We start from the raw sequence: 24,229 nt of genomic DNA, 5'->3' as shown, positions 1-24,229 counted from the left end.
CACTACACTACACTACACACTTCATTGCTTTGTTCAAAGTCAATGTTCAGAAAAATGCCCTTAAATAATTTTTAATTGCAAGAACTTTAACTTACTTTTGTTGCTGTCAAATCAAAATAACTATAGTTGACTGCAGATTGCACACTGCCAGCATAATTAAGCAAATTGATGACCTTGGCACCTCGTGATGCTCCGTGATAAGAAATAATATCATTTGATCCATATGCATAAATCAGTATCATTGGTGTTGCCTGTAAAAAATATTGTAGAAATATTAAACTGCAATTTACAAACCTTACATGCTTAAAGTAGAATTGACTAATGTTGCTAATTTCCATTCATGTTTTTTAATCTGTGGTATAGCTTTTTTTCTAGCAGTCTTGTGGTAGCATCTATCATATCAAAATTAAAATTACTGCATGAGATGTCCAGAATTAACCGAAAATATATTTTATATTTAACATTGGTTTCATTTTTAGATGTATGATACTGCAAATCCTATAGTTACCCTGTATAAATGTATAACTGCACTTTATATAACTGAGTGTTAAAGTCAAAAATGAACTTACTGTGATTGGCAGGTCATCAGTATCACATGTCTGAAGTTGCCTGCTAAAAGTCATCGTTGTTGTGCTGCCACTTTCCTTCAGATCTATCAAGGTGTAATCTTGTTTTGCATCAACCAGTGGTAGTGTATTTCCTGTTGCATGTCTATCCTGTCACAGAAAAATCAGAGACATTCAGATCCAGAAGAAATAAGAATAAGTGATTGCGGAATAAAATATGATTTCTTCATCCATATCATGGAATTAGTCCATCTGTACTGAAATGAAAGTTGTATATGCAAATACAATTGTAACACTGTGAGGATCTCACACATTTACAATCAATTATAAGAAGTCTGCAAAATTCAAAGTCTTGTAATAATGACAAGCCAAATTAACATCTCGGAACATCTCAATATATGTTTCAAGGTATGTGGAAAGACATTTAAGATATCTAAAAATGAATTACAGATATCTGTAAATATGTCTGTTTCAAGAGATCTTGAAATTTTATACTGCATTTGAAGATGTCTCAAATGCAATTCAAGATATCTTATAATAAGTTGGTACACATTTTGATATTCTGAAATTCAACTAAATCTAAGATGACCTCCTATATTTTCCATGGAAGTCCCTGTCTATTTTAAGATATTTTGAAATTAATTTGATATATTTCAAAGTGAGCAGTAGATTACTTTGAAATACTGTATGTTGAAATGCATTGTAGATACCTGGAAATGGACAGGAAGCTGTTTTTTGAGGTACCTCTACTTTTCCTATTTAAAATTTCTTTTATTAAGTTATAGTGTCAGTTTGTATACAATGTTTGGAATAGGATTCTAAACAGCAATGTTAATGTTTGCAATGTGCCCTCTGCTGGAATGGAATATGTGATTCATATTGTTACAACATGCATTATAAAATAATTCCAATAGATGGCACTTTGCAAAAGTTAATATTGAATAGGCCCAACATAGTATAGCTGCAGGATGGAGAAATATTGACTTATACTGAAAAGGCAAAAAAATGGATTTTAGACACAGTTTATATTGTATTATGTTGATTTAATTAGATTAAGGCACTTTTGTTTATTGTTTTTTTATTTGTTCTGTAATGTTGAATGAGTTCTGTGTGTTTTTTTTTTTTCTTACAGCTTCTGTAACCCTGCAGTTTGCCCGTGGGTTCAATTTAATGTCTATCTATTTATAATGACTTGAATGTCAGTGGCAATTTCTTTCATAAACACGAGGGACAAAATGAGTCAGGTTGAGATTTAGAACATTATAATGTTTTGTTATAATGTTTTTCATCCTGACTAGAAGGCTTTGGTTAAATGCAGAAAAAGCCTAGAGTTAGAAAGGATATTTAGAAGAGTTTGCATATTTGTTGTATGTCATATACTAAAAATAAGAAGTTTAAAACACTTACAGCAAAGTAAACTGTGCCATCTGGATTTACACCTCCAATTACAACGTCTGATCCAGTCATGCTTCCACTGGGGCTAAATCCAAAGCCAACCCACCCAGTAGTATTGGCAACAACTTGAAATGTGATTGGTCCCCCATTGTTATCAAAGCCCCAGCTGATAGACACCAGGTTGGCTGAGTCAAGATATTCTGTGAAGAGCAATGTGGTGGCAGAGAAACACACAGAGCAGCACCAGGCAAAAATGCAGAGTAGCAGGTCACCACACTTGCTGATCATCTTTACTGCTGTAAAAAGAAATACATAATACAGTGACGAGTACTGTTAAAAGAATTGATGAGCAACTGCAGATTGGGGTCAACAACATTTTCTTGTATTATAACTTTGTGGTGACTAATATTGAAAAATTGTGAAAAACACACTACAGTATATGGTAATGTTGCATTTTATGTTGGTGGAGTATAAATTATGAAACAACTAAACACTACATTATTTTGATTTATTTAAATCGTCAAAGTCATTATCTTAAGAACACCAAATGGTAAGAGGTTAGTTAACTAAAACTGAAAAAATTCAATGTGTGGAAGTTTCATGGACTAAAGTACTTAAATGAGGCCAGGCTCCAGCACAAAACAGAGCTGTATTAAGTGTGTATGATAAACATTAGATGTATGTATGGACAGATTGATGAATGAACGGATGGATGGTTGTGTATTAATATAAAAACATAACAAGTAGAATATATTGAAATATTGGACATTTTAGCAGTCATGGCTTTCCCCATCATAGTCCATTGTATCTGGAATGTACTGTACTTTGCTCTGAATAAGTGGTTACTTGATAGCAAAACAGGTAGCTATCACAAGGCGGTAAACTTACACACTTCTAGCTATGTCATTATTATCTTAAACTCAGTAAACTGGCTGAGCAAAGGCCTTTAAAAATAAGCCAATAATCACTGGAAAAGGTTATATAATTTGATGCCTGTGTTCTGCCATTTGTTGTTACCCTATCACATTTTGCTGCCATAGAGGTCAGAAGTAAGGGAAGCAAAATGTGATACATGTAGCTATTGTATTATGCTTCCTATCCAATTTTGTTTTTTTTTATAAAAAATAATAGGAAAACTGAAGGTCAAGAAATCACAATAAAAAAATAACCAACAAATGACTTGAAGGGTATGATTTGAATTAAAAGTGATAAAGGACAATCTTAACATGGGAAATGGTGTAAACACATAAATGCAACATTCGCTTCAGACAGGCATGTCAGAGAGCTGCCTTCTTGGAGTGGTCGACCACTCATTTTAAACGCATATGGGTGAATCAATTTTATCTGTGACTTTGACAGAAAACCTCATAACTGTGCAGTCTGTGCACACAAGTACAGAAGAAACCGGCAGACAAGACAGGAAAGGGGCATTTTTCACAACAAGGCGCTCTTTAATATGTGTTTAAATTTTATTATAGTTTGTATTTTTTATAACCAGAATTCCCTATTTAGTTCTTTTTGAGATTATAAATTCAGGCAATTATGTTCAGTTACATTTGTGTAAATGTATTCATGACAAAATATGTATTAAATTACAGTTTCTTGTTTTGACATAAATAATTAATTTTCATGTTATTATATTTGTGTGCTTAATTTTACAGCTATCATGTATATTTACAAATTATCATTAGTATGTGCAAAATAATTTTGTTAGAAGGATATTAATGCTCATGAGTTTGTATAGAGTTGTATTTAAATTACTTGCCCAAAGTTTGGAATCAACAATCTGTCATACTCCTGTGCTTGGGAGACAACTTGAGGTCTTATCTAATGGTAATTCCACCGCGAAATTTAGAAAAGCACTGGGCACCTGCAAAACAGAGAATTTGCATTATATTGTATGGTGTTGTGGTTGAATTAAGACTATTTTCCACATGGTTTCTTTTAATTAATTAATCTCATGACCTGTTATTGTATGTATTTTGTATTGGAGCTTTTTCAGTATACTGAATAGGTGTTACTGTATTGCCTGTATATTCCGTTAGAGAAAACCAAACATATTAGGTATTTATTTATTTATTTATTTATTTATTGTGGTTTATACTGTCACTTCTTCCTGCAGCTTTTAATTAACAAAGTTTTACAAATAATTTACTAGGTAAAATGAAAAATTGTATACTAACATGTCTTAAAAATAACAAAACAAATTCTATAAAAATCTATTGAGAAATAAGAAAGGTTTACAAGTGGATCTTGACAGCTCCAATATGGTCGATACATTGATGTATCCCAATCAATGCTGCATTGTATGTATATTTATGGTTGATTTATAGTTGATCTAAGCCTGGCTATTTACCCAGACTCAGCAGTGGCTTTGGTCACATACTCTATCCAGTAGATTTAAGCAGAGGTGCAGATCTCATAAGAGTTACAATTACTGCTAAGTTCTTGATCATTTTTCATGCTTTTCTTCACTCTCTTGCTGTTGCATACAAGCAAACAATAACATACACAAACACACCATCTGTATGAACTCTTTCATTGCTAGCTTCCCAGGAGAAACCAGTCTCTTTCAGGCTGTAGGCACTAAGACACACCAGAATTTTGATGTAAAAAACACCACTGCATTTTGAAATTTTAAATTTGCATTTTGAGGGACAGTGGAAGCAACAGCAAACTGTACTATTCCTGTGGCTTCAAATGAGAGCTTCTGACAGAAAGAATATATGTTCCTTCTAAACAACTCAATAATGCAGATCTAATTCAAACAGTTATCAGTTATTTGCAGTATCAAGTCTACCTGTTGCAAAATGATGCAGCTCACTTTCACTGTTAAATGCTTACTTCCTTTGAGCCCACTTAGAACTGACAGAATATCATTGAGCTGCACATTATGAAACATATTCGCCAAAGCACTAAATGTCAAGTGCAAAACACTATTATAAAACAATACTACTCTTTAAGTCTGACATACTGAGAAAGGCAATTTAACAGCTGAAAATATAATTAATTTATTAAAAATAAAGACCAGAAATGTAGAGTCAGTAGGGTTTTGCAGGTTTAGTTTTATTTTCTTTATGTTAACTTTGGCTTTCATTCTGTTTCCTTTGGGAATAGTATTGATAGAGTGATATTTTCAAAACACTTTAATTTAATTCAGATGTAATTAGAAAAAATAAATCAGAGAGCACTACTTCTGTAAAATTTGGAGAGATTTCACTTTTGAAGGTTAATTTATTCAGGCAAGGCCTTTCATTTTTAAAATAATTTGCAGTATGGTATTAACTTATATTACATAAGCAAATGCTTTTTTTCATAAAATTGTCTTGATACAGCATAGTTCTATTCTCATTTCATAACATGTCTTTTGACATTTAATTCATAATTATATATTAATTTAATAATAATGTTTACCGTATATACTTGCGGATAAGTCGGGACTTCATTTTACAGTATAATTTCTGGTATATTTTATAATGTTGATCGTATAAGTCGAACACGGAAACCTCACGCTATTGGTCCAAGAGATTATGATATGCTAATGCCCACATGAGGGAGTAACCTGGGAGCACATTGCCTTTTCTTCTATGTGGGTGTGGCAACGCGCTGCCCTCCTAACCTCTCTCGCTCCATTGTGCCTACGTGACCACTTGGTAATACCTGAACTATTCCGAAGCAAGGTTTGCACTGATTTGTGTTTTTCATATCTCACACCCTCATACACCTTTATCATAAGAGCATCCCTTATCTACAATGGAGCTTTCGATCAGAAGAAATGTGAGGATGGTTTTAAATTAAACGTCATTGAAGTAGTAAAAGACATTGGTAACAGCGCTGCTGCAATAAAGTTCGATGTGTCTGAGAAACTGATGCGAGATTTGAGGAGGCAAGAAGATTTAAAAAAAAAAATTAAGTGTTCCATTTCTGATTGGGCATATAAGTCGGGGTCTGATTTTATGATCGGTTTTTCGGGTTCCAAGACGGTAATGTGTATTCTTAATCTCTAACATTTGCATTTAAACTTTATGCTAATAACATTGTTTGAATATATGTATGTACTGTATAGGGCGGCACAGTGGTGCAGTGGTATCACTGCTGCCTCGCAGTTAGGAGACCTGGGTTCGCTTCCTGGGTCCTCCCTGCATGGAGCTTGCATGTTCTCCCCGTGTCTGCGTGGGTTTCCTCTGGGTGCTCCGGATTCCTCCCACAATCCAAAGACATGCAGGGTAGGTGGATTGGCGATTCTAAATTGGCCCTAGTGTGTGCTTGGTGTGGGTGTGTGTGTGTGTGTGTGTTCTGTGGTGGGTTGGTGCCCTGCCCGGGATTGGTTCCTGCCTTGTGCCCTGTGTTGGCTGGGATTGGCTCCAGCAGACCCCCGTGGCCCTGTATTCGGATTCAGCGGGTTGGAAAATGGATGGATGGATGTACTGTATATCTGAATATGTTTACATGCAAAATGCAGTTAAATTACAGGTTTTTTGGGTAGTTGTTGAATCTTGTTTTTAGTAGTAAGCTGTTTAAAATAATAAAATAATAATAAAAAATAAAAATTAGATTTCATCGACACTCAAGAGTATTAAAATGTTAACACAAATGTATGTTACAGACCAAGTCACACTATCCTCAGGAACAGTTTTCAGTCTTTCTGAAACAATTCCTTTTATTCCCGGACCAGCCAAAGAAGATATAATCCCTCTAGTTTGTCACGGGACTGTCCCTGAAACATGTTGCAATGCATGACATGCCACATAACTTCTAGGAATAGTTGGGGGATATCCTAACCACATGCCAAGATAACCACAAATGTAGCAATTCTACTCCAAGACCCTCCTGCATTGGCAGTCACTTTTGTCACTGAGGAACCCAGTGCAGAATCCTTGTTGTGGCCACTAGTGACGATAATCATATGTCATTTGTCACTGCTTATTGCTCATGACTTTAGGTGAGAATATGGATATAGACTGATTGGGATATTAAAACTTTTCTGAGGACTCAGGTTTAACTCTCAACTGTTCATACTGTACTGATTTGCTGTTCAGTCTCATAATAACCTTTATCCTTACTTGTGGACAAATGCCTGAAATATATGAACTCCTGCACTTGGGTCAGTTTCCTCTTAGTAACTGCAGAGAGCAAACCACATTTTTTTCCACAGAGGATATAAATGAAGGAAATAATCCTAATGGATGTACTAAGTGGTGTACATTACACTTGGCTCTAAACAGTGTGAATTTGGGCTGCAGATCACAGTCTGATGATGAGGTCAACAAGAAAAAAACATTTACAACTAATTGGCTATCAGCTGTTAAATTCCCAAACTGGATACTTTCTTTTGTGTTTTAATGGTTTTCAATTGGACCAAGATGATTTTTTTTATTATGCATGCTTGTCTGCTCCTTTATTTTCAATATGTAATTTAATTTTTTACTGTTATGTTTTGTTATTTTTAACACCACCATTTTGGTTCTCTTGGACACTGTCATTTTGTGTCATTTAGTCTCTTTGTTTTTGGCAATGGCACAGTTGCCACTCATGTGACTAGGAAGTCATGTAATGTAAGACATCATCATGCCCTGTCTAACTAACCATCGACTCACTGCAATACGTTAAACAAGAACAATGACTGGTGTGGCATGTAGACATAGATTTATGATACTCTTTCACAAAAGCAGTGTCTTTATTATCACACTAGCTGTGCTACCCATCTGAGACAGGTTGAAATCTAACAAATCAATACAGACTCAATAATTAACGTTTGCAGGGTACCATTTATTATTTTGTAATGTATGTAGTAATAAAATGCATTGAATATGTCATTCCAACAGATGGTGCATCACAAACATTTGTAGTAATAAAACGCATTGCATTTTGTCATTGCAACTGATGGCACATGACAAACATTAGCAGTACTTTTATGAATCCCATTCCAAACAGCATATAACAGGGACACAGCAACCAGACAGACACCTGTTCTTTTATTAAGGTGAATAAGGGCCCCAGAGTAAAGCAGGTTAAAGAAAGAGGTACCAAATAGTTGTGTGGAGTACAGGGACAGTGTCGCTCTAGCAAATGACATGTCCAGGATTGTTTACTCCATTGGTTGTCCAACATTTATTAGATAAATAATACAAAATCACCAAGTGCTAGGCTTACACATAGAACAGGACACACAGTATATGTTTAACTGGTAAACATTTGAATTTGTATCTCCTGATCACAATGTGTCTAGGTAATGGAAGAGCACACAATTAATTTGAGGCATTGTAAATTATTCTAACAAATTAATTTGACAGACTAAAGAATAAACATTTGCTACACATAAAAATGTGAGATAGTGACCAATTCAAATCATTTTTGACTGCATAATATCTAGGATATTATATTGATATTTTCCTTTCTAAACTCTAGGTCTTCATTTATCTTTTTTCTTTACTTTTTTACCCACAAAAGCTCTAAATGCCAGTGTTTTCCTCTTCTCTGATGAACAATACTCTAACAAATTCATCCTTAGCTCTTTCTGATAATGTCCTTTCCTCTTTCTATTCTATCTGCTGAATCATAACAAACAAAAAAAAAACTCTACCAGTTACCAATAAACAACAAAAGCAATACATTGCTCCATCAATGTGATCTAATAAAAAGAGTAATTCATGAAATCAATAGTACAAACCTACAAATGTTAATTTGGAATGTCATTAATTTTTCTATAATTATTAAAGGATACATTAATAAATATCATTGTAAAACTGTTGTTATAAGACATTACCTAAATTAAATAAATATTACACATTTCAAAATAAAGTTTAATTATCACACTCAATAAATGTTTAGTACACAAGGAAAATTCAATGTGAATTTTTGTACAGTGGTTGGTCCTTTAATATTTAGTGGTCCTTGTAGTACTGTAACCCAGTCATCAGTGAAGAGCTCCATATAAACTGGAAACACTTGCTTTAACATCATAAATGTTTTTAATAAAATACTGGAAGCAGCACAATCTGTAGGAAAGAGAACTTCCTCCACTAGTTATACTTTTACACTATTAGCCAACATTATTCTTTTTGTTATTGTTGCTTTTTAATTTTTTTCTCATGGTAAATACATAGTACATACTGTAAATACTGTGTTAACTAAATTGTCAAGCTAGTATCTAAACACATCAGCTTTTGTTACCAATATATTTTGGTGACAGCTGCAGTTTTGAACCTTAGATAGACTAATAGTTGGGGAAATGTTGCTGTACTTTTAGTAGCTATTGAGGACAAGATTATATACAGTAATTAAAAATGTTTATAACATTTACAGTAAATAGTTAAAAAGTGAATAAAACTTAAAAGAGATCATTCTTAATGTTTAAGAGTGAGAATGCGGTTTCAGTTGATTGACAATTGATAGAATAAAAACTATGAAAACAAACTTACATATTTCAAATGTCCTCTTCTCAGAGTTGCTTGTAATCGCAGATGAATGAGGACAGCATCAATCTGTTCACGAACACTGCTTATTTCCAACCTACAAAAGACATTTATTTTTGGAGAAGTGACCAAACCACACGTGATTTTTTTTTTTGTGTGTGTGTGTTGGTTGCAACAGCTTAAATTCTTTCAGACTGATTTAATGTAAAGGGCCACACTCAGGAACTAAGAAAGGTATTACTCTGACAAATCCATACATGAAGATATACTGTATATAGATGAACTATGTACCCTTTGACATACATTTTTTTTTTGACCCAACAGTCAAATACAGTGTGTACTGTTGAATCCATAACTTAAAAAATAAAGAAAAGGCAAGGGATTACAGAAGAAATTTCAAAATAAAATCCACAGAACTTCTTAGTACTCACAAACGTTTATTGGGAAATTGATTTTCTTTGTAATATTTGCCTTTCTAATCATTCTTTCTTCCATTTAGTTAAATTTCTTAATTCAGTTTTAGGATTGAAGGGAACCTAGAGGGCAGATTGGTCATACATACACCAGGCTGCACTCCCACATGGCCAATAGCCAGTTTTCAGTTACCTTTAGAGTATGGAAGGAAAAATGGAGTACAAGGAAAACAAACGACACCAACACTGAGAAAACCTACAACGTTACCACCTACACAGTGCCAAGGCCAGGCTCTATGTGTCATCTCCTTTAGCTATTATGCAGCAGTTGTCGGAAAATTCTTTTATTAATATATTTGATTTGTTTTAAAACAATTATGAATGTAAAATAACTGCTTAAATAATAAAGTTAAAATAAATATATGTACTTACAAATATTGAATATATGGAGAATGTAAATTAATAGTTCTATTATGCCATTTTCCAAGCAACCGGCAGGAGAAAACCATTTGCCTTTTTTTAACATTTTATTGATTTTATTATTTATGGAATGTTATCAAGTAACATTCCATGCAAGCAAGTCAAGTTTAACAAAACTAGGTTTGAAACAAGTCAATCATTTGCCTTTCTTCAATAAAGTGATATTACATTCTATCTGTACTACAGATACAGCATATTGTATTTGCTTTGGAGTGTTTGTTAAAATTAACAGAAAAATAACTATCATCAACAATGTCTGTTTAAAAAAATCATTCTGTCTTAGTAACTTTAATTTAATGGAATGAAGTACACCAAATGTATGATCATAAAGTTCAGTATCCACATTGTTTTTCTTTAAACACAAACTGGCAGCTACCTGTTCCACCACTCCAATTATGAAAACAATTAAGTAATATTGTACATGAAAGTCATAGAGTGAAAAGTAAGTGCTTTATCAGTTCTGGCTAGCTTGAAAATACTAGTTTTTGACTTGCTAGATGAAACTCTCATTAACCTTACAGTGCTGGAGAATGGTGACATTTTACAGGTTTTTCTTTACAGACATCTATGGTGTTCTGTTTATAATTTTGTTTTCTTTTTGTTGCTTGTGCATTCAGTTAATTTAAATATATTTATATGTATCTTTTTAAGCACTAGAACAAGTATATAAAATTTGACTTGTAGCATATTAAATATGGAGCACCTACCATCAGTTATAATCAGATAACACAACCAACATGACTCAGCTAAAAATAACCAGGCAAAGTGACCCAAGAAATGGAGGCAATGGGGAGGGACACAAGTAAGTGCAAAACATTTCAGCAACTGACCTCCTCTTGTCAGCATTGTCTTTGGCCAACATGCAGTCGCTGAATAATAAAGTAGACAATATTCAGGGAAGACCATCTATACCAACAGACATCAGATCCTATTATTATTATTTTTACTTTGTTTGTTTCGCTGAAATGTGCCTAATTGCAAAACAGCCAGATGTCTTCACTGGACTGAATTATAAAGCAAGGGAGGAAGCATGTTTATTATAGGGAACAACACATGGCACATGAATTTTATAACTGATCACAATGAACTGGAATATTTATTGATGATACGTCATCTGTTTTATCTTCAGAGGAAGTTCTCCAGGTGCTTTCCTGGTTGATGCTTATATAATTGATTCAGAAAGTATTCAGATCCCTTCTATATATAATTTTTCATATTGTGGATTAAAATTAAATAGATAAATTTACCATTTTTGTACATCAATCTACAGTAATCCCTCCTCCATCGCGGGGTTGCGTTCCAGAGCCACCCGCGAAATAAGAATATCCGCGAAGTAGAAACCATATGTTTATATGGTTATTTTTATATTGTCATGCTTGGGTCACAGATTTGCGCAGAAACACAGGAGGTTGTAGAGAGACAGGAACGTTATTCAAACACTGCAAACAAACATTTGTCTCTTTTTCAAAAGTTTAAACTGTGCTCCATGACAAGAAAGAGATGACAGTTCTGTCTCACAATTAAAAGAATGCAAACATATCTTCCTCTTCAAAGCAGTGAAGCAAACAAATCAATAGGGCTGTTTGGCTTTTAAGTATGCGAAGCACCGCGACACAAAGCTGTTGAAGGCGGCAACTCACATCCCCTCCGTCAGGAGCAGAGAGAGAGAGAGAGAGAAAAATCAATACGTGCCCTTTGAGCTTTTTACGTATGCGAAGCACTTTGCAGCATGTCGCTTTACGAAGCAGCTGCACACAGCAGGTAGCAACGTGAAGATAATCTTTCAGCATTTTTAGACGAGCGTCCGTATCGTCTAGGTGTGCGAAAAGCCCCCCCTGCTCACACCCCCTACGTCAGGATCACAGATAGTCAGCGCAAGAGAGAGAGAAAAGTAAGTTGGGTAGCTTCTCAGCCATCTGCCAATAGCGTCCCTTGTATGAAATCAACTGGGCAAACCAACTGAGGAAGCATGTACCAGAAATTAAAAGACCCATTGTCCGCAGAAATCCGCGAACCAGCAAAAAATCCGCGATATATATTTAAATATGCTTACATATAAAATCCGCGATGGAGTGAAGCCGCGAAAGGCGAAGCGCGATATAGCGAGGGATTACTGTATACTCAATAATCCATAATAACAAAGTGAAAAAATACTTTAAGAAAGGTTTGCAAATGTATTTAAAAATCAAAAACTGAAATCCTTTTATGCGAATATTCAGATCTTTTGCTGTGGCACTCCAAATTGAGTTCAGGTGCATCCTGTTTGTTTTAATTATTCTTTGATGTGTCTAGAACTTGATTGGAGTCCACTTGTGGCAAACTGAATTGATTGGATATAGTTTAGAAAAGCACACACCTGTGTATATAAGGTCCCACAATTCACACTATTTAGCAGGACAAAAAACAAGCCATGGAGTCTGAGGAACTCTCCGTAGACTTCTGCAATCAAATTGTGGTAAGGCATAGATCAGAGTAAGGGTATAAAAAAATTCCTAGAGATTTGAGTGTTCCCAGAAGCACAATGGCCTCAACAAGTGTGAAATGGAAGATGCTTGGAATGACCAGGTTTCTTCCAAAAGTTGAAGGTCTGGCCAAACTGAGTAACCAGGTGAGAAGAACCTTGGTCAGGGAGGTAATCAAGAACTCAATGGTCACTCTAACAGAGCTTCAGAGGTCCTCTGCTGAGATTGAAGAAACTGTGAGAAGGACTGCATTCTCATCAGTACTCCATCAATCAGGCATTTATAGTAGACTAGCTAGATGGGAGCCATTTTTAACTAAAAAGCATATGACAGTTTATTTATTTAATTTTATTAATTTTAACAATCAATTTTTACAAAAAATAGGATTGAAAAACAAGTCGACCCCCACCCCTGAGAGAGAGAGCATGGCCAATGGGGTAAAACTTAAGGCTTGTAAACATACCTAAATTGATGAGTTTAATAGGCCAGTAGAGATGAATGGAGAAGAAAAAGAAATACAGAAATAATTGCTTCCTCAGTGCTTTAAGAGCTTATTCTAAAATTTTATTGATTTTATCCTGCCAGGTTTTAAAAAAATTCTGTTCAGATCCTCTAACTGAAAATTTGAGTTTTTCCAATTTCAAATAGTATAAAACATTGGTTACCCACTGACTTAAAAGAGGAGAGTTAGGATTCTTCCAGTTTAGCAAAATAAGTCTGCGTGCCAAAAGTGTAGTGAATGCAATCACAGTTTGTTTGTCCTTCTCCACTTTAAACCCATTTGGAAGAACACCAAACACAGCTGTTAATGGGTTAGGAGGGATTGTGACAACAAGGCTGTCTGAAAGGCACTTAAAAATTTTGGTCCAAAATGATGTTAATTTGGTGCAAGCCCAGAACATGTGACCCAGTGAGGCTGGGACTTGAGGTTGGATCTTGCCCTGGAAACATTTTGGACAGTTTTAGGCGAGACAGATGTGCTCGATATATAATTTTGAGTTGAATAAGTGTATGCTTTGTGCATATGGAGCTTGAGTGAAGTCTCTCCATTGCTACTTTCCACTCCCTTTCTGATATATTGATTAAGAGATCTTTTTCCCATTGTCCTCTTGGATCTTTGAAAGGGAGGGACTGTAAAATAATTTTATATATTGTAGAGACGGTGTCTAAGTCCTTGAAATTGAGCAATATGACAGTTTAAAGACTCAAATGAGGAAAAAGATTCTTTGGTCTGATGAGACAAAAATTTACATGGTCAGACCAGTATTTCAAGCATCTGACAAAGACCAGGCACTGCTCTGCACTTACCTAATACCATGTGGTGAAGAATGGTGGTGGTAGCACCTTGGTTTGGGGTTGCATTTTAGTGGCAGGGGCAGGGAGGTTGGTCGGAATTTAGAGAATAATGAATTCAGCTAAATACAGAGAGTTCTTTGAAGAAAGCCTGCTCCAGAGAGTTAAAAAACCTCAGACTGGGGCAATAGTGACCTGATGCATACAGCCAAAACAACAGTGGATTTGAAGAAAGTCTTGGACTGATGTTGAATGGTCGAGCCAAGGCCCAGGCTTAAACCCCATTGAACATCTGTGGAGAGACTGGAAAATGACACCTTTTAGCTGCTTCTAATCAAATGTAAAGATTTTGAGAAAATCTTCTGGGAAGAATAGGATAAACTGCCCAAATCCAGGTGTGCAAAGCTTGTACAGACTTACCAAAGAAGACTCAAAGCTGTATTTGCTGCCAAAGTGGCATCTATAAAGAACACAATTCGTGATCTGAATACTTTTAAAAATAAGAGATTTCAGTTTTTGAATTTTAATAAATTTGCAAAAATTTCTGAAAACGTCTTTGCTTTGCTGACATACAGAGTGTATACTGTGTGCTAATGACATCCCTGCTATTGAATTGTTGTGTGTTTTGTCTGTATGTGAAACTTATTTAACATTCACTCTTTGGACTTAAAACTTCATTTTTGTTCACCATAAGGGATTGGATAGACCTTTTCCAGTTTTTGTTGTTTAATCAGCTATCTAGGAAAAAGGCAAGTGTGTTTGGTGTATTCCAGTGCATGCAGAAGATGAACTTCAGTCAAGTGCAGTAAGTAAATAATTAGTTGGCTTTTTTTAAGTAATTAAGAAAGTAAAGGATTACTAGTTAACTTGAGTACATTATGCACAAGCTCATTTTAAAAAGAGGCAGTTTAAATAGCCATAATATTTATAGTTGCATTGGAATTGGTGAAGAGTGTTTCCTAGGGAAACAAGTAGGCTTATGGGGAAGTCTAATAAGAAATAAGAACACATTTAGCAAGCAGCTTTAAGTGAGACAGCAGCAAAAAGTGTTTAGTGGTGATAGCACCTTAAAGAGTTAATACAGGGGCTTAGAGAGGGTCAGTAAGTATTAAACAAATCCTGTAATTTGTGAAATGCATAATTAAATTGTATTCAATCTTAAATGTTTACTCTCACCAAATCAATCTGTTATAATGAGGCTAGTAATCGCCTCAAAGTCAGGCCCCAAAAAGACAGAAGTGATGATACGCTGCTTACCTGTTTACATCTAAGTTCCGTTTTGTAAAGTCTGAATGCTGCATACATGATGTTTGTTTTTATGTAATGCCAAGATGACCATCACCAGTTCTGAAGACTATTACTTTCAACTGTACTTAGTGCATTACCATGACACAAGACAACTCGCTGCAGCTCCTTAAAGATTTTCTTCCATTTTCGATCCAGTGAACACACTTTTAGAGTCCTGCATTATAGTTTTGAAAGCACATAAAGCACATGAGAATCTGATTTTCACAAGGCCCCTGAATATTTCACTTCACAGTTCCTTCAAGGAGTTTGCCAGCAGTTTGCTCACGACAACTGTAGGTGACACATATTTGTTTTCAGGCTTTTAAAAACTCCATTTTACATCCAGGTGGTAGTGTGGATGTATGCAGAGAGTCTCATATGGTGTGTTACCTTCTGGGTACACAGGTAAGAGATCTCCCTGGAAGAATGGATAGGCTTTTTGCTGGAGTAGCGGTGATGTAGTTGTCTTTGTCAGTGTAGGAACAAATGACACACGTAAGGAAAGGCTGTCATTTAAAAAGTTAGGAACCAAGATGAGAAGCAGAAATTACAACAACAACAACATTTATTTATATAGCACATTTTCATACAAAAAAGTAGCTCAAAGTGCTTTACATAGTGAAGAAAAGAAAAATAAAGGACAAAATAAGAAATTAAAATAAGACAACATTAGTTAACATAGAATAAGAGTAAGGTCCGATGGCCCTAACCCTACAAGGTAGTCTTCTGTGAAGTTCTGCTTATGCCAGTCCAGGTAAGATTGAGTTACGATTGAGGAGATTAGAACGCTTAATGTAGGATAGAAGGGGAAAAGTTTATTGGGATTCCTTCTAGAACAGATGGGAACTGTTTTGCCTTGATAGGCTACATTTTAGCAGAAAAGGTACTATTGTATTGAGGAGGTGTATAAGTAGGTTAGTTGAGGATTGTTTAAACTGTGGAATGTAAAGGCAAGGAGTTTAGGACAGGCCAGGTTTTCGAACTGCACATGAAGTGACAAACAGTAGTGTGAAATCTAATACACATTTAATCTTAACTCTTAATCTTAAACCCAATGTTAAATTGCCATAGTAGAACAATTAATACACTTAAAATGCTTGTCTAAATGCTACAAATGTTAAGAGTAAAATAAATGAGCTGGAATTATGTATACCTACAATTAACTTTTATATAATAGGAATAAAGAAACCTGTCTTAATAAAAGAGAGGGACAGTATAACAGGGACAGATATGCATTATTTAAGGAAAACAGGCAAAAAAATATAGGAGTCGCCATGTATGAAAAATGGAATTTGAATGCAAGTTAGATGGGGAACATCAGCTTACTGAGGAAGTTTGGATTCGACTACACAGCATTATGAGTTGAGGCCTTATATTAGGAGTTTATTTTAGACCCCCTAATGCAGACAGCAGTTTAAATTCAAATCTTTTTAATAGTATTTAAAAGGCAAATTTGGAGCAGGATATTATAGTGATGGGGGAATTTAATTGCCCAAATATAAACTGAGCTATCCTTAAAATAGCAGAGCCCAAGAACAAGACTTCTTAAATGTAAGCAGTGATTTTTTTTTAATACAGTGTGTTTGAAGCACTAACTGTTTAGATTTAGTACTCAGTAATTATCAGGATAGAATTGATGGGGCAAAGGTGATTGAACCACTTGGTTCAATTGAACATAATAGATTTCACAGCGTTTTGACAGTATGCATATTAAAAAAAAAAGCAGTTACATTGTTATATTTAATGTTACTAAGGAGAACTTTGAGCAGATTCGGCACAGCCTCAGTAAGATAATTAGTGATAGGCTTATTACTGTGGAGACATATTTAGAAGAAGAAAGAAATAAAAGAAAATTCCAAGGTGGATAAATAAGGAGATAAAAAATGAAAGCATAAGAGCAATGGTTATAAAGAGTATTAGGAAAGGAAAAAGTCAGTTGGAGAAAAACATTGCAAAAAAGGTGGAAGATAACCCAAAGATATTCTTTCAATATTTTACTAGTAAAAGTGAAGTTGAGGAGCAGGTGAGGAATATTAAGAATGGTAAAGGTGAGCTAGAATATACAAACAGATACAGATATTGAAGTTTATATGTGTGAATAAAATCAGTAATCTCATAAAAGTAACTGGAGGTACTTAATGACTTGGAATTTGTAGTGGGGGAAGTTTTGCTTGGATTAAAGACTGAAATCTAACAAATCACCAGGACCAGATAACATTAATCATTGAGTGGTTAAGAAAGTTAGTGAGTACATATATAAACCCTTGGTAAATATTTTTTTGAAAGTCCATACACCCCGGGGAAATTCCTAAAGACTGGAGGCTAGCAAATTTTATCCCCTTGCATAAAATAGGTGATCATGCTGATCTAAGAATAAATAGGACAGTAATCTTAACATGCATTACAGGTAAATTAATGGAAGTAATTATTAAGGAAAAGATCAAGCAGCATATGTCTATAATAGGTTTATTAGGACACTCAACATAGATTCAAACAAGGAAGATTGCGTTTCAGTAATATACTGAACTTTTTAGGAATCAGGAAATGTTAAACGTTTTGTCCCTCAGGTAATAGGGCAAGGGCTGCTGCTCTGTTTAATATACACAAACAGTCTGGACTAAAATACAATCAACAAGCTGGTTAAGTTTGCAGATGACAATAAAAGAGGCTGAAAGGGCATATACGGTAAACTCAGCTAAATTATTACAGAGGGACTTGGATAGTGTGGAAGAAGCGTGTTAAGGTGAGACAGTGACATATATTTTTATTACAAAATAAAAAAAAGACCATAGGGGTATTCACATGCTATGAATGCATGTTTCCCATTTTGTGTATGTCGCAGGATATATTTTATAATACAGCACAAGCTGGTCCATAGCAAGTCCTTTACATAGACCCTTCAGGCAATATTACATTTTGATCAATTGAATTACAGATCATTGTTCATATCAGTAAAAGGTGGATTTGTATACAAGCTTATGGGGGTTGTCTTTGAGAAGGAGAGTTAAATAAACTGATGAATAAAACCTGATAACATTAAAGGTTGCCCAAGCATTTAAATCAAAGAGCTACAAAAATGTAACCAAACTTGCTTCACAGACTGAACACAATATTTGGTTCAAGGTTGATTTTCATTTACAATAGTATGCAGGTTTGGGCAGGTTTGTGCCAGATGAAATAGTAGGTCTGTAACTTGAAAGTACACCGTATGAAAAGTTATCTAGAAGTCATAGTATGCTCATCACCATCTAAATCCATTTATTGTATAGAAGCGATCAAGAAAGCTAATAGGAATATTATATTACTGTATATGTTACAGGGTGTGGAGTATAAGTCAAGGGAGATTATAATAAAATTATATATTGCAATAGTGAGTCATCGCCTGGAGTTCTGTGTTCAGTTTTGGTCTCCATGTTACAAAAAAAAGACACAGTAGTGTTAAAGAAACTACAGAGAAGAGTGACTAGGCTGATTTGGGGACTAAGAAAGATTTTGTCCTGCCTAGAAACAACCAGAAAGCAGATGTGAATGTTATGGGACCAGGAAATAAAATATAGTAAAAAAACCCAAAAAAAAACACAAAAGCTTAAACCAGAGATGTGTCCTAAATTTTACTTAAGCCCAACAGAAACTAAAATTGTTTGTCAGCACCCAAAACCCAAGATCAGTACACTAAGGTCAAAAAAAGAAATGTATTTTCTAACTCTCAGGTTTATCTGTAATCTCAGATGACCATGAAGTGAAATTGTGGTTACTTTTATACAGTCATGCTAGTGAATCACATGTCACAACCTCCAACATGTTCCCTAATAAGGTATTAAAGAAACCACAAATTGGCAGCAGCTATAAAAAATGGCATTGGAAAAGACACAAAAATAATTTAATGACTAAAATGGGCTCAAACCAAAAATAAAATTTGTTGGATACCTGAAATTACACACACTTTTTTTATCTACATCTCCAAGAAGACATAGGAAGAATTAAATAAAAATTCTCTTAAGAACAACTAGAGAACAAGTATAGCAGCTATAATTTAGTGCAAATTCTGGAAGGGATTAGAGAGGCTTAGAGACTAAAAAGTAAATACTAATCCAATCTTATCTACATTTTTCATCCTTGGTGAACTTCATCCTTTCTATGCCTACTTTGACTGCAATAAGGAGCAGCAGCACATGATTTAGTTTACTTTGTTTCTGTATATGACATAAGGAGGACATTTAGACAAGTTAATGTCATCTTGCCTGGATGGAATTTTAGGGTTTGTTGTAAAACCTTTCTGCAATCACTTAACTGATGTCTTCACTTCTTTAATGTTTCTCTGACAGATCTGTGGTTACTGTTTGCCTTATAAATTCAAAAACTATCCTTGTACCTAAGAAAACAAAATTAGACCCTGAATAACTACAGACTAATGGCACTTACTCCAAGGGTGATGAAGTGCTTTGAGAGACTATTGTAAGGATGCATTATATATAATATATATATATATATATATATATATATATTATATACATATATATATATGGGTGGCACAGTGGCGCAGTGGTAGTGGTAGTTTGCATGTTCACCCCATGTCTGCGTGGGTTCCCTCCGGGTGCTCCGGTTTCCTCTCACAGTCCAAAGACATGCAGGTTAGGTGGACTGGTGATTCTGAATTGTCCCTAGTGTGTGCTTGGTGTGTGGGTGTGTGTGTGTGTGTGTGTGTGTGTGTGTGTGTGTACGTGTGTGTGTGTGTGTGTGTGTGTGTGCCCTGAGGTGGGCTGGTGCCCTGCCCAGGGTTTGTCTCCTGCCTTGCGCCCTGTGTTGGCTGGGATTGGCTCCAGCAGACCCCCGTGACCCTGTAGTTAGGATATAGCGGGTTGGATAATGGATGGATGGATATATATATATATATATTCCAGATAGTCATTGCCATCTATAGTTTACATATGATTACAACTGCTTCACAGAAGATGCCATATCATGTGTACTTTATTCAAGGTACAAATACAGCATGACATTACATATGAAATGTGAGGAGGAGTATGCTTACAGTACACAAGCAAGGTTCTGCATATGGGTGCTACAGCTCTGTTATGTCATGCTGGCCTTGCAAAACCTCATGGGACACAGGGAAAAATCAGGTGATTTTTCATGAAAATATTTGGTGAAGAAATTCACCAGAGAACACAGCATACTCACTGCGATAGATGCTTTGGTGTGTTTAGTATTGCTGCTTTAGAAGTGCATGAATCCAGGGTTGATACTCTCTGTTACTCCTGATAGATAGATAGATAGATAGATAGATAGATAGATAGATAGATAGATAGATAGATAGATAGATAGATAGATAGATAGATAGATAGATAGATAGATAGATAGATAGATAGATAGATAGATAGATAGATAGATAGATAGATAGATAGATAGATAGATAGATAGATAGATAGATTGTACTTAGAGGAAATTAAGGGGAAACTAAGACTTTACCTATCTCAATAAAGAACTTGTTATGCCAGAGTCCTGTTTATGCAGTACAACTCAGCATTTAACACTGTTCTACCAGCTATGCTCACCAGCAAACTCCACAATTTTGAACTTAGCACCACCTTATGCAAGTAGATTTTGGACTTTGTAAGCAACAGACCTCAGCATATGCAGATTGACAACATCACATCTCCACACTGATTTTTCAACATGGGTACACCACAAAGTAGTGTGCTGATCACCCTTCTGTACTCCTTCTTCATGTATGACCGCATGGCCAGTCACAGCTCCAACACCATCATTCAATTTGATGATGACACTACTAATATAGGCCTGCTCATCAACAATGATGATACAAATTACAGAGAAAGCGCTTACTTGCCAGAACCGCCATTAATGTTAGTACAATCAAGAAGATGATCACTTACAGTACTTCAGGGACCACTTCCAGCCATGAGAGGGTGAGCACATTTAAACTTCTTGGAGCAACTATCACCCTTGAACTGACGTGGGCACAACACATTTGTTTCATGTTAAGAAGGCTCAGCAATGCCTCTACTTCCTCAGGCATCTGAAAAAAGCTCACATTTCTCCATGGTTTCTATGTCAACAGATGCAGAGTAGAGTCTATCCTAACTGGTGGTGTCACATCCTGCTATGGCACCCCCTCAACTCAAAAGCATAAAACTCCGCACAGACAGGGTGGTGAAACTGATGCCGAATATTATTACCAAGATGCCATCTATTCAGTAACACTTGCTGCCTTAAAAAGCAAATAATGTTATTAAAGAGGCTGCTCCTATCCACAGGTTCTAAGGTTTCTGAACAGCTAATCATAACAGCATATTGTAACATAATATACACTGCAGACACTGTATACACACACACACACAAACACCTGCAGTTTTACATGCTATGATACTTTTTTCTTGCTTTTTGTGTCTGTATATTTTTCTTGGTATTGTATGATTTGCAACTGCTTTGATGAGACATGCAAATATGAATGTCATTATACTATGTACAAATGAGAGGAAAGAAACAACAGCATAAAAAGCATATTCTAATAACAAGGACACTTTGAATGAGAAGCTACATCAGTGAACGCAGTATGATTATATGGTTAGAGCATAGGTCAGAAACTTTAACCAGGTACAATCATGAACTCAACAGTATATGAGTAACTATTGAGCAGCCTCATGACCTGAGGATAAAAACTCTCCCCGAATCTTGTAGTGCAAGTGCTAATGGTTGTGTGTCATTTTGGCAGAAGAGAGGATGGAGAAAAAAGCCTATGCATGATGGCTAAGTTCTTTAATACTATTTTGAATGCAGCATGTGATGTGAACTGTATGTCCAAAACCCAATAAAGCTGTGCTCCAATAATATTATGTGCTGATCTCACTAAACTCTGTATTCCTGAGCTAAACACATGCCCTTGCAGAGTGTTATCCAGCCAATCAGGATGAATTCCCTAGTGTACAATTTGTTAGGCATAAATGAAGACACCTGAGTTTTCTTTAAATCTTTGAAAAAGATAATGCGTTGGTGAGCCTCCTGGATGATAGCTTAGATGTCTGTGATCTCTTTAGTTTTTCATACCACTTCACCATGAATATTGACAGGAGCATGGCTTGCCTTTTGTTTCCTGATGTTTACGTTATAGCAGAACATAAGAGCAATATTAGGACTAAATCTTTTAAACATCCTGTGTCTAGGCACTTCGTTACTAATAATCACAAATTTTCAGACCTTAGATTCACCATCCATGAAGTAGTAAAACCTCACCCCCATTGGGGTAACTTTGATAACATTTTGTTATGTAGGGAAGCACAATGGACTTTGCAATTGAAAACTTTACATCCCATTGGTTCTTAAGGAATCACTTGATTGGGTGTGTTTTCTGTGATATACCCCTTAATGTCTGCTATTTCCTGCTTTCATTTCTGTTTCGACAGTTGCTGACTGCTTTCCGCATTTTGATTGTGTGAGGTAAATTGTGTTTTCATTAATTTCATTCTACATGTAATTTTTGTTTGTGTATGTTATTAAGCGTGCATTATGTTTGGTTCTTATTCAGCTGGGTACATGCACTTCAATTTAGATTTTTTCATTATTTACTTATACATCAGTGAGGTAAGTTGTTACCTCTGGTTAAATAGTTTTCTTCCTATTGGCCTGTACATTTAATTTTATTGATTTATAAATACTGTTTATTTTTTTCATACAACTTTCATTTTCTGGACAGTTAATTGATGGATTTACCTCTGTGAGCTACTGTCCTTATACATTAAATAGTACTCTATTTTTTGATGTGTGGTGTGAGATGTATATGTGAGTAATCAACTCACTGTTTTATTATTTTTTATTTTATATATATATGAATATATTATATTTTATATATATTTCTGAAGTTAATATTTTGTTGCTGTGCCCTGAAGAAGAGGTTTTCTCCTCGAAACATGTCAGCCAGATATATGCTTTACCACATGTAAAAGGCACATGATTCCTGTGATACTGGTGGACAGGATTCCAGTGACACGTTGTTTGCCTCAATACAATGCCTGAATAGGCTTTCTGATTTATTTTTTACATTTGGCTTCTTTATAATTTAAACTGATTAGTTCATTCTATTTTGCTCACACTGTTTTTTCTGATTAATCTGTTTGTTCTGTTTTTTCCTATTGTATTGATTGTCTGAAGATTATGTGGTTATTTTTTAAATCTATATATATATATATATATATATATATATATATATATATATATGTGACACAGAATTTTTTTGGAAATTCTCATACTACTATGTTTTCTTGTTTTGGGGCTGTTTTGTTGGTTACTAGACACGTTAGATAATCTAAGAAAAATAAGGGGATAGTACATAATTTCTTGGTTTTACCTTAAATTCTGTATTTATATATTACATTCATGTATAAATATTGTTCATTATAATTATTTGAGGCTGCCTCCCTCCAGTAGACGAACCGGACTTGGGATGAAGAAGACAGAGCTTGGGTGGAGAGGAGTAAAGGCGGTAGAAGTATTGAGAGATTGAAGAGACTGGTTGATTTAAGCATTGTGGTGCTGTTTATTATATAAAATAATAAACCTGTGTGTTTGGGGACATTCAGTGTCTGTCTGTCTCTGCCCGGGGGCTGTCTTTCCACAACATACTCATTATTGTTGAGGATCCGGCCTATCATATGGTTATCATCAATTGGATTAATGTCTGGCTATACAGTAGTAAATGAAGAATGAATACCTTAGTGGGTTCAACACACTACCTGTGTTGAGGATCAGTATGGAGCAATGCTTCAGAATCTATGGATTTATTAATATAAAACATCTTAAGTTGGCAAAAGAAACAGAGGATCACTGGGTTTAATAATCAGGATATACTATCAAAATATAATTTGTGGCTTTTGTCATTTGAAAAATTTCAAGCTACTAATACA

The 24,229-nt window shown here is 35.1% G+C and overlaps 1 protein-coding gene across 1 annotated transcript in view; it reads right to left on the bottom strand.

The window, feature by feature from the left end:
• Window positions 1-9,479, bottom strand: part of LOC114657590 (DBH-like monooxygenase protein 2 homolog) — a 73,752-nt gene extending 64,273 nt beyond the window's left edge. Inside the window, exons 1-4 of the mRNA XM_051931752.1 lie at window positions 9,383-9,479; window positions 1,974-2,257; window positions 570-716; window positions 96-251 (exon numbers count right to left, since the gene is read on the bottom strand). Coding sequence (XP_051787712.1) covers window positions 96-251; window positions 570-716; window positions 1,974-2,249 — 579 coding nt within the window. The 5' untranslated portion in view covers window positions 2,250-2,257; window positions 9,383-9,479. The remainder of the gene's footprint in view (window positions 1-95; window positions 252-569; window positions 717-1,973; window positions 2,258-9,382) is intronic.
• Window positions 9,480-24,229: the final 14,750 nt, after the last annotated feature.

Source organism: Erpetoichthys calabaricus, chromosome 9 (assembly GCF_900747795.2).
Source record: "Erpetoichthys calabaricus chromosome 9, fErpCal1.3, whole genome shotgun sequence".
NCBI lineage: Eukaryota > Metazoa > Chordata > Cladistia > Polypteriformes > Polypteridae > Erpetoichthys > Erpetoichthys calabaricus.
Note: the sequence above shows the minus strand (reverse complement) of the source record. Positions and strands in the feature narration are given on the sequence as shown.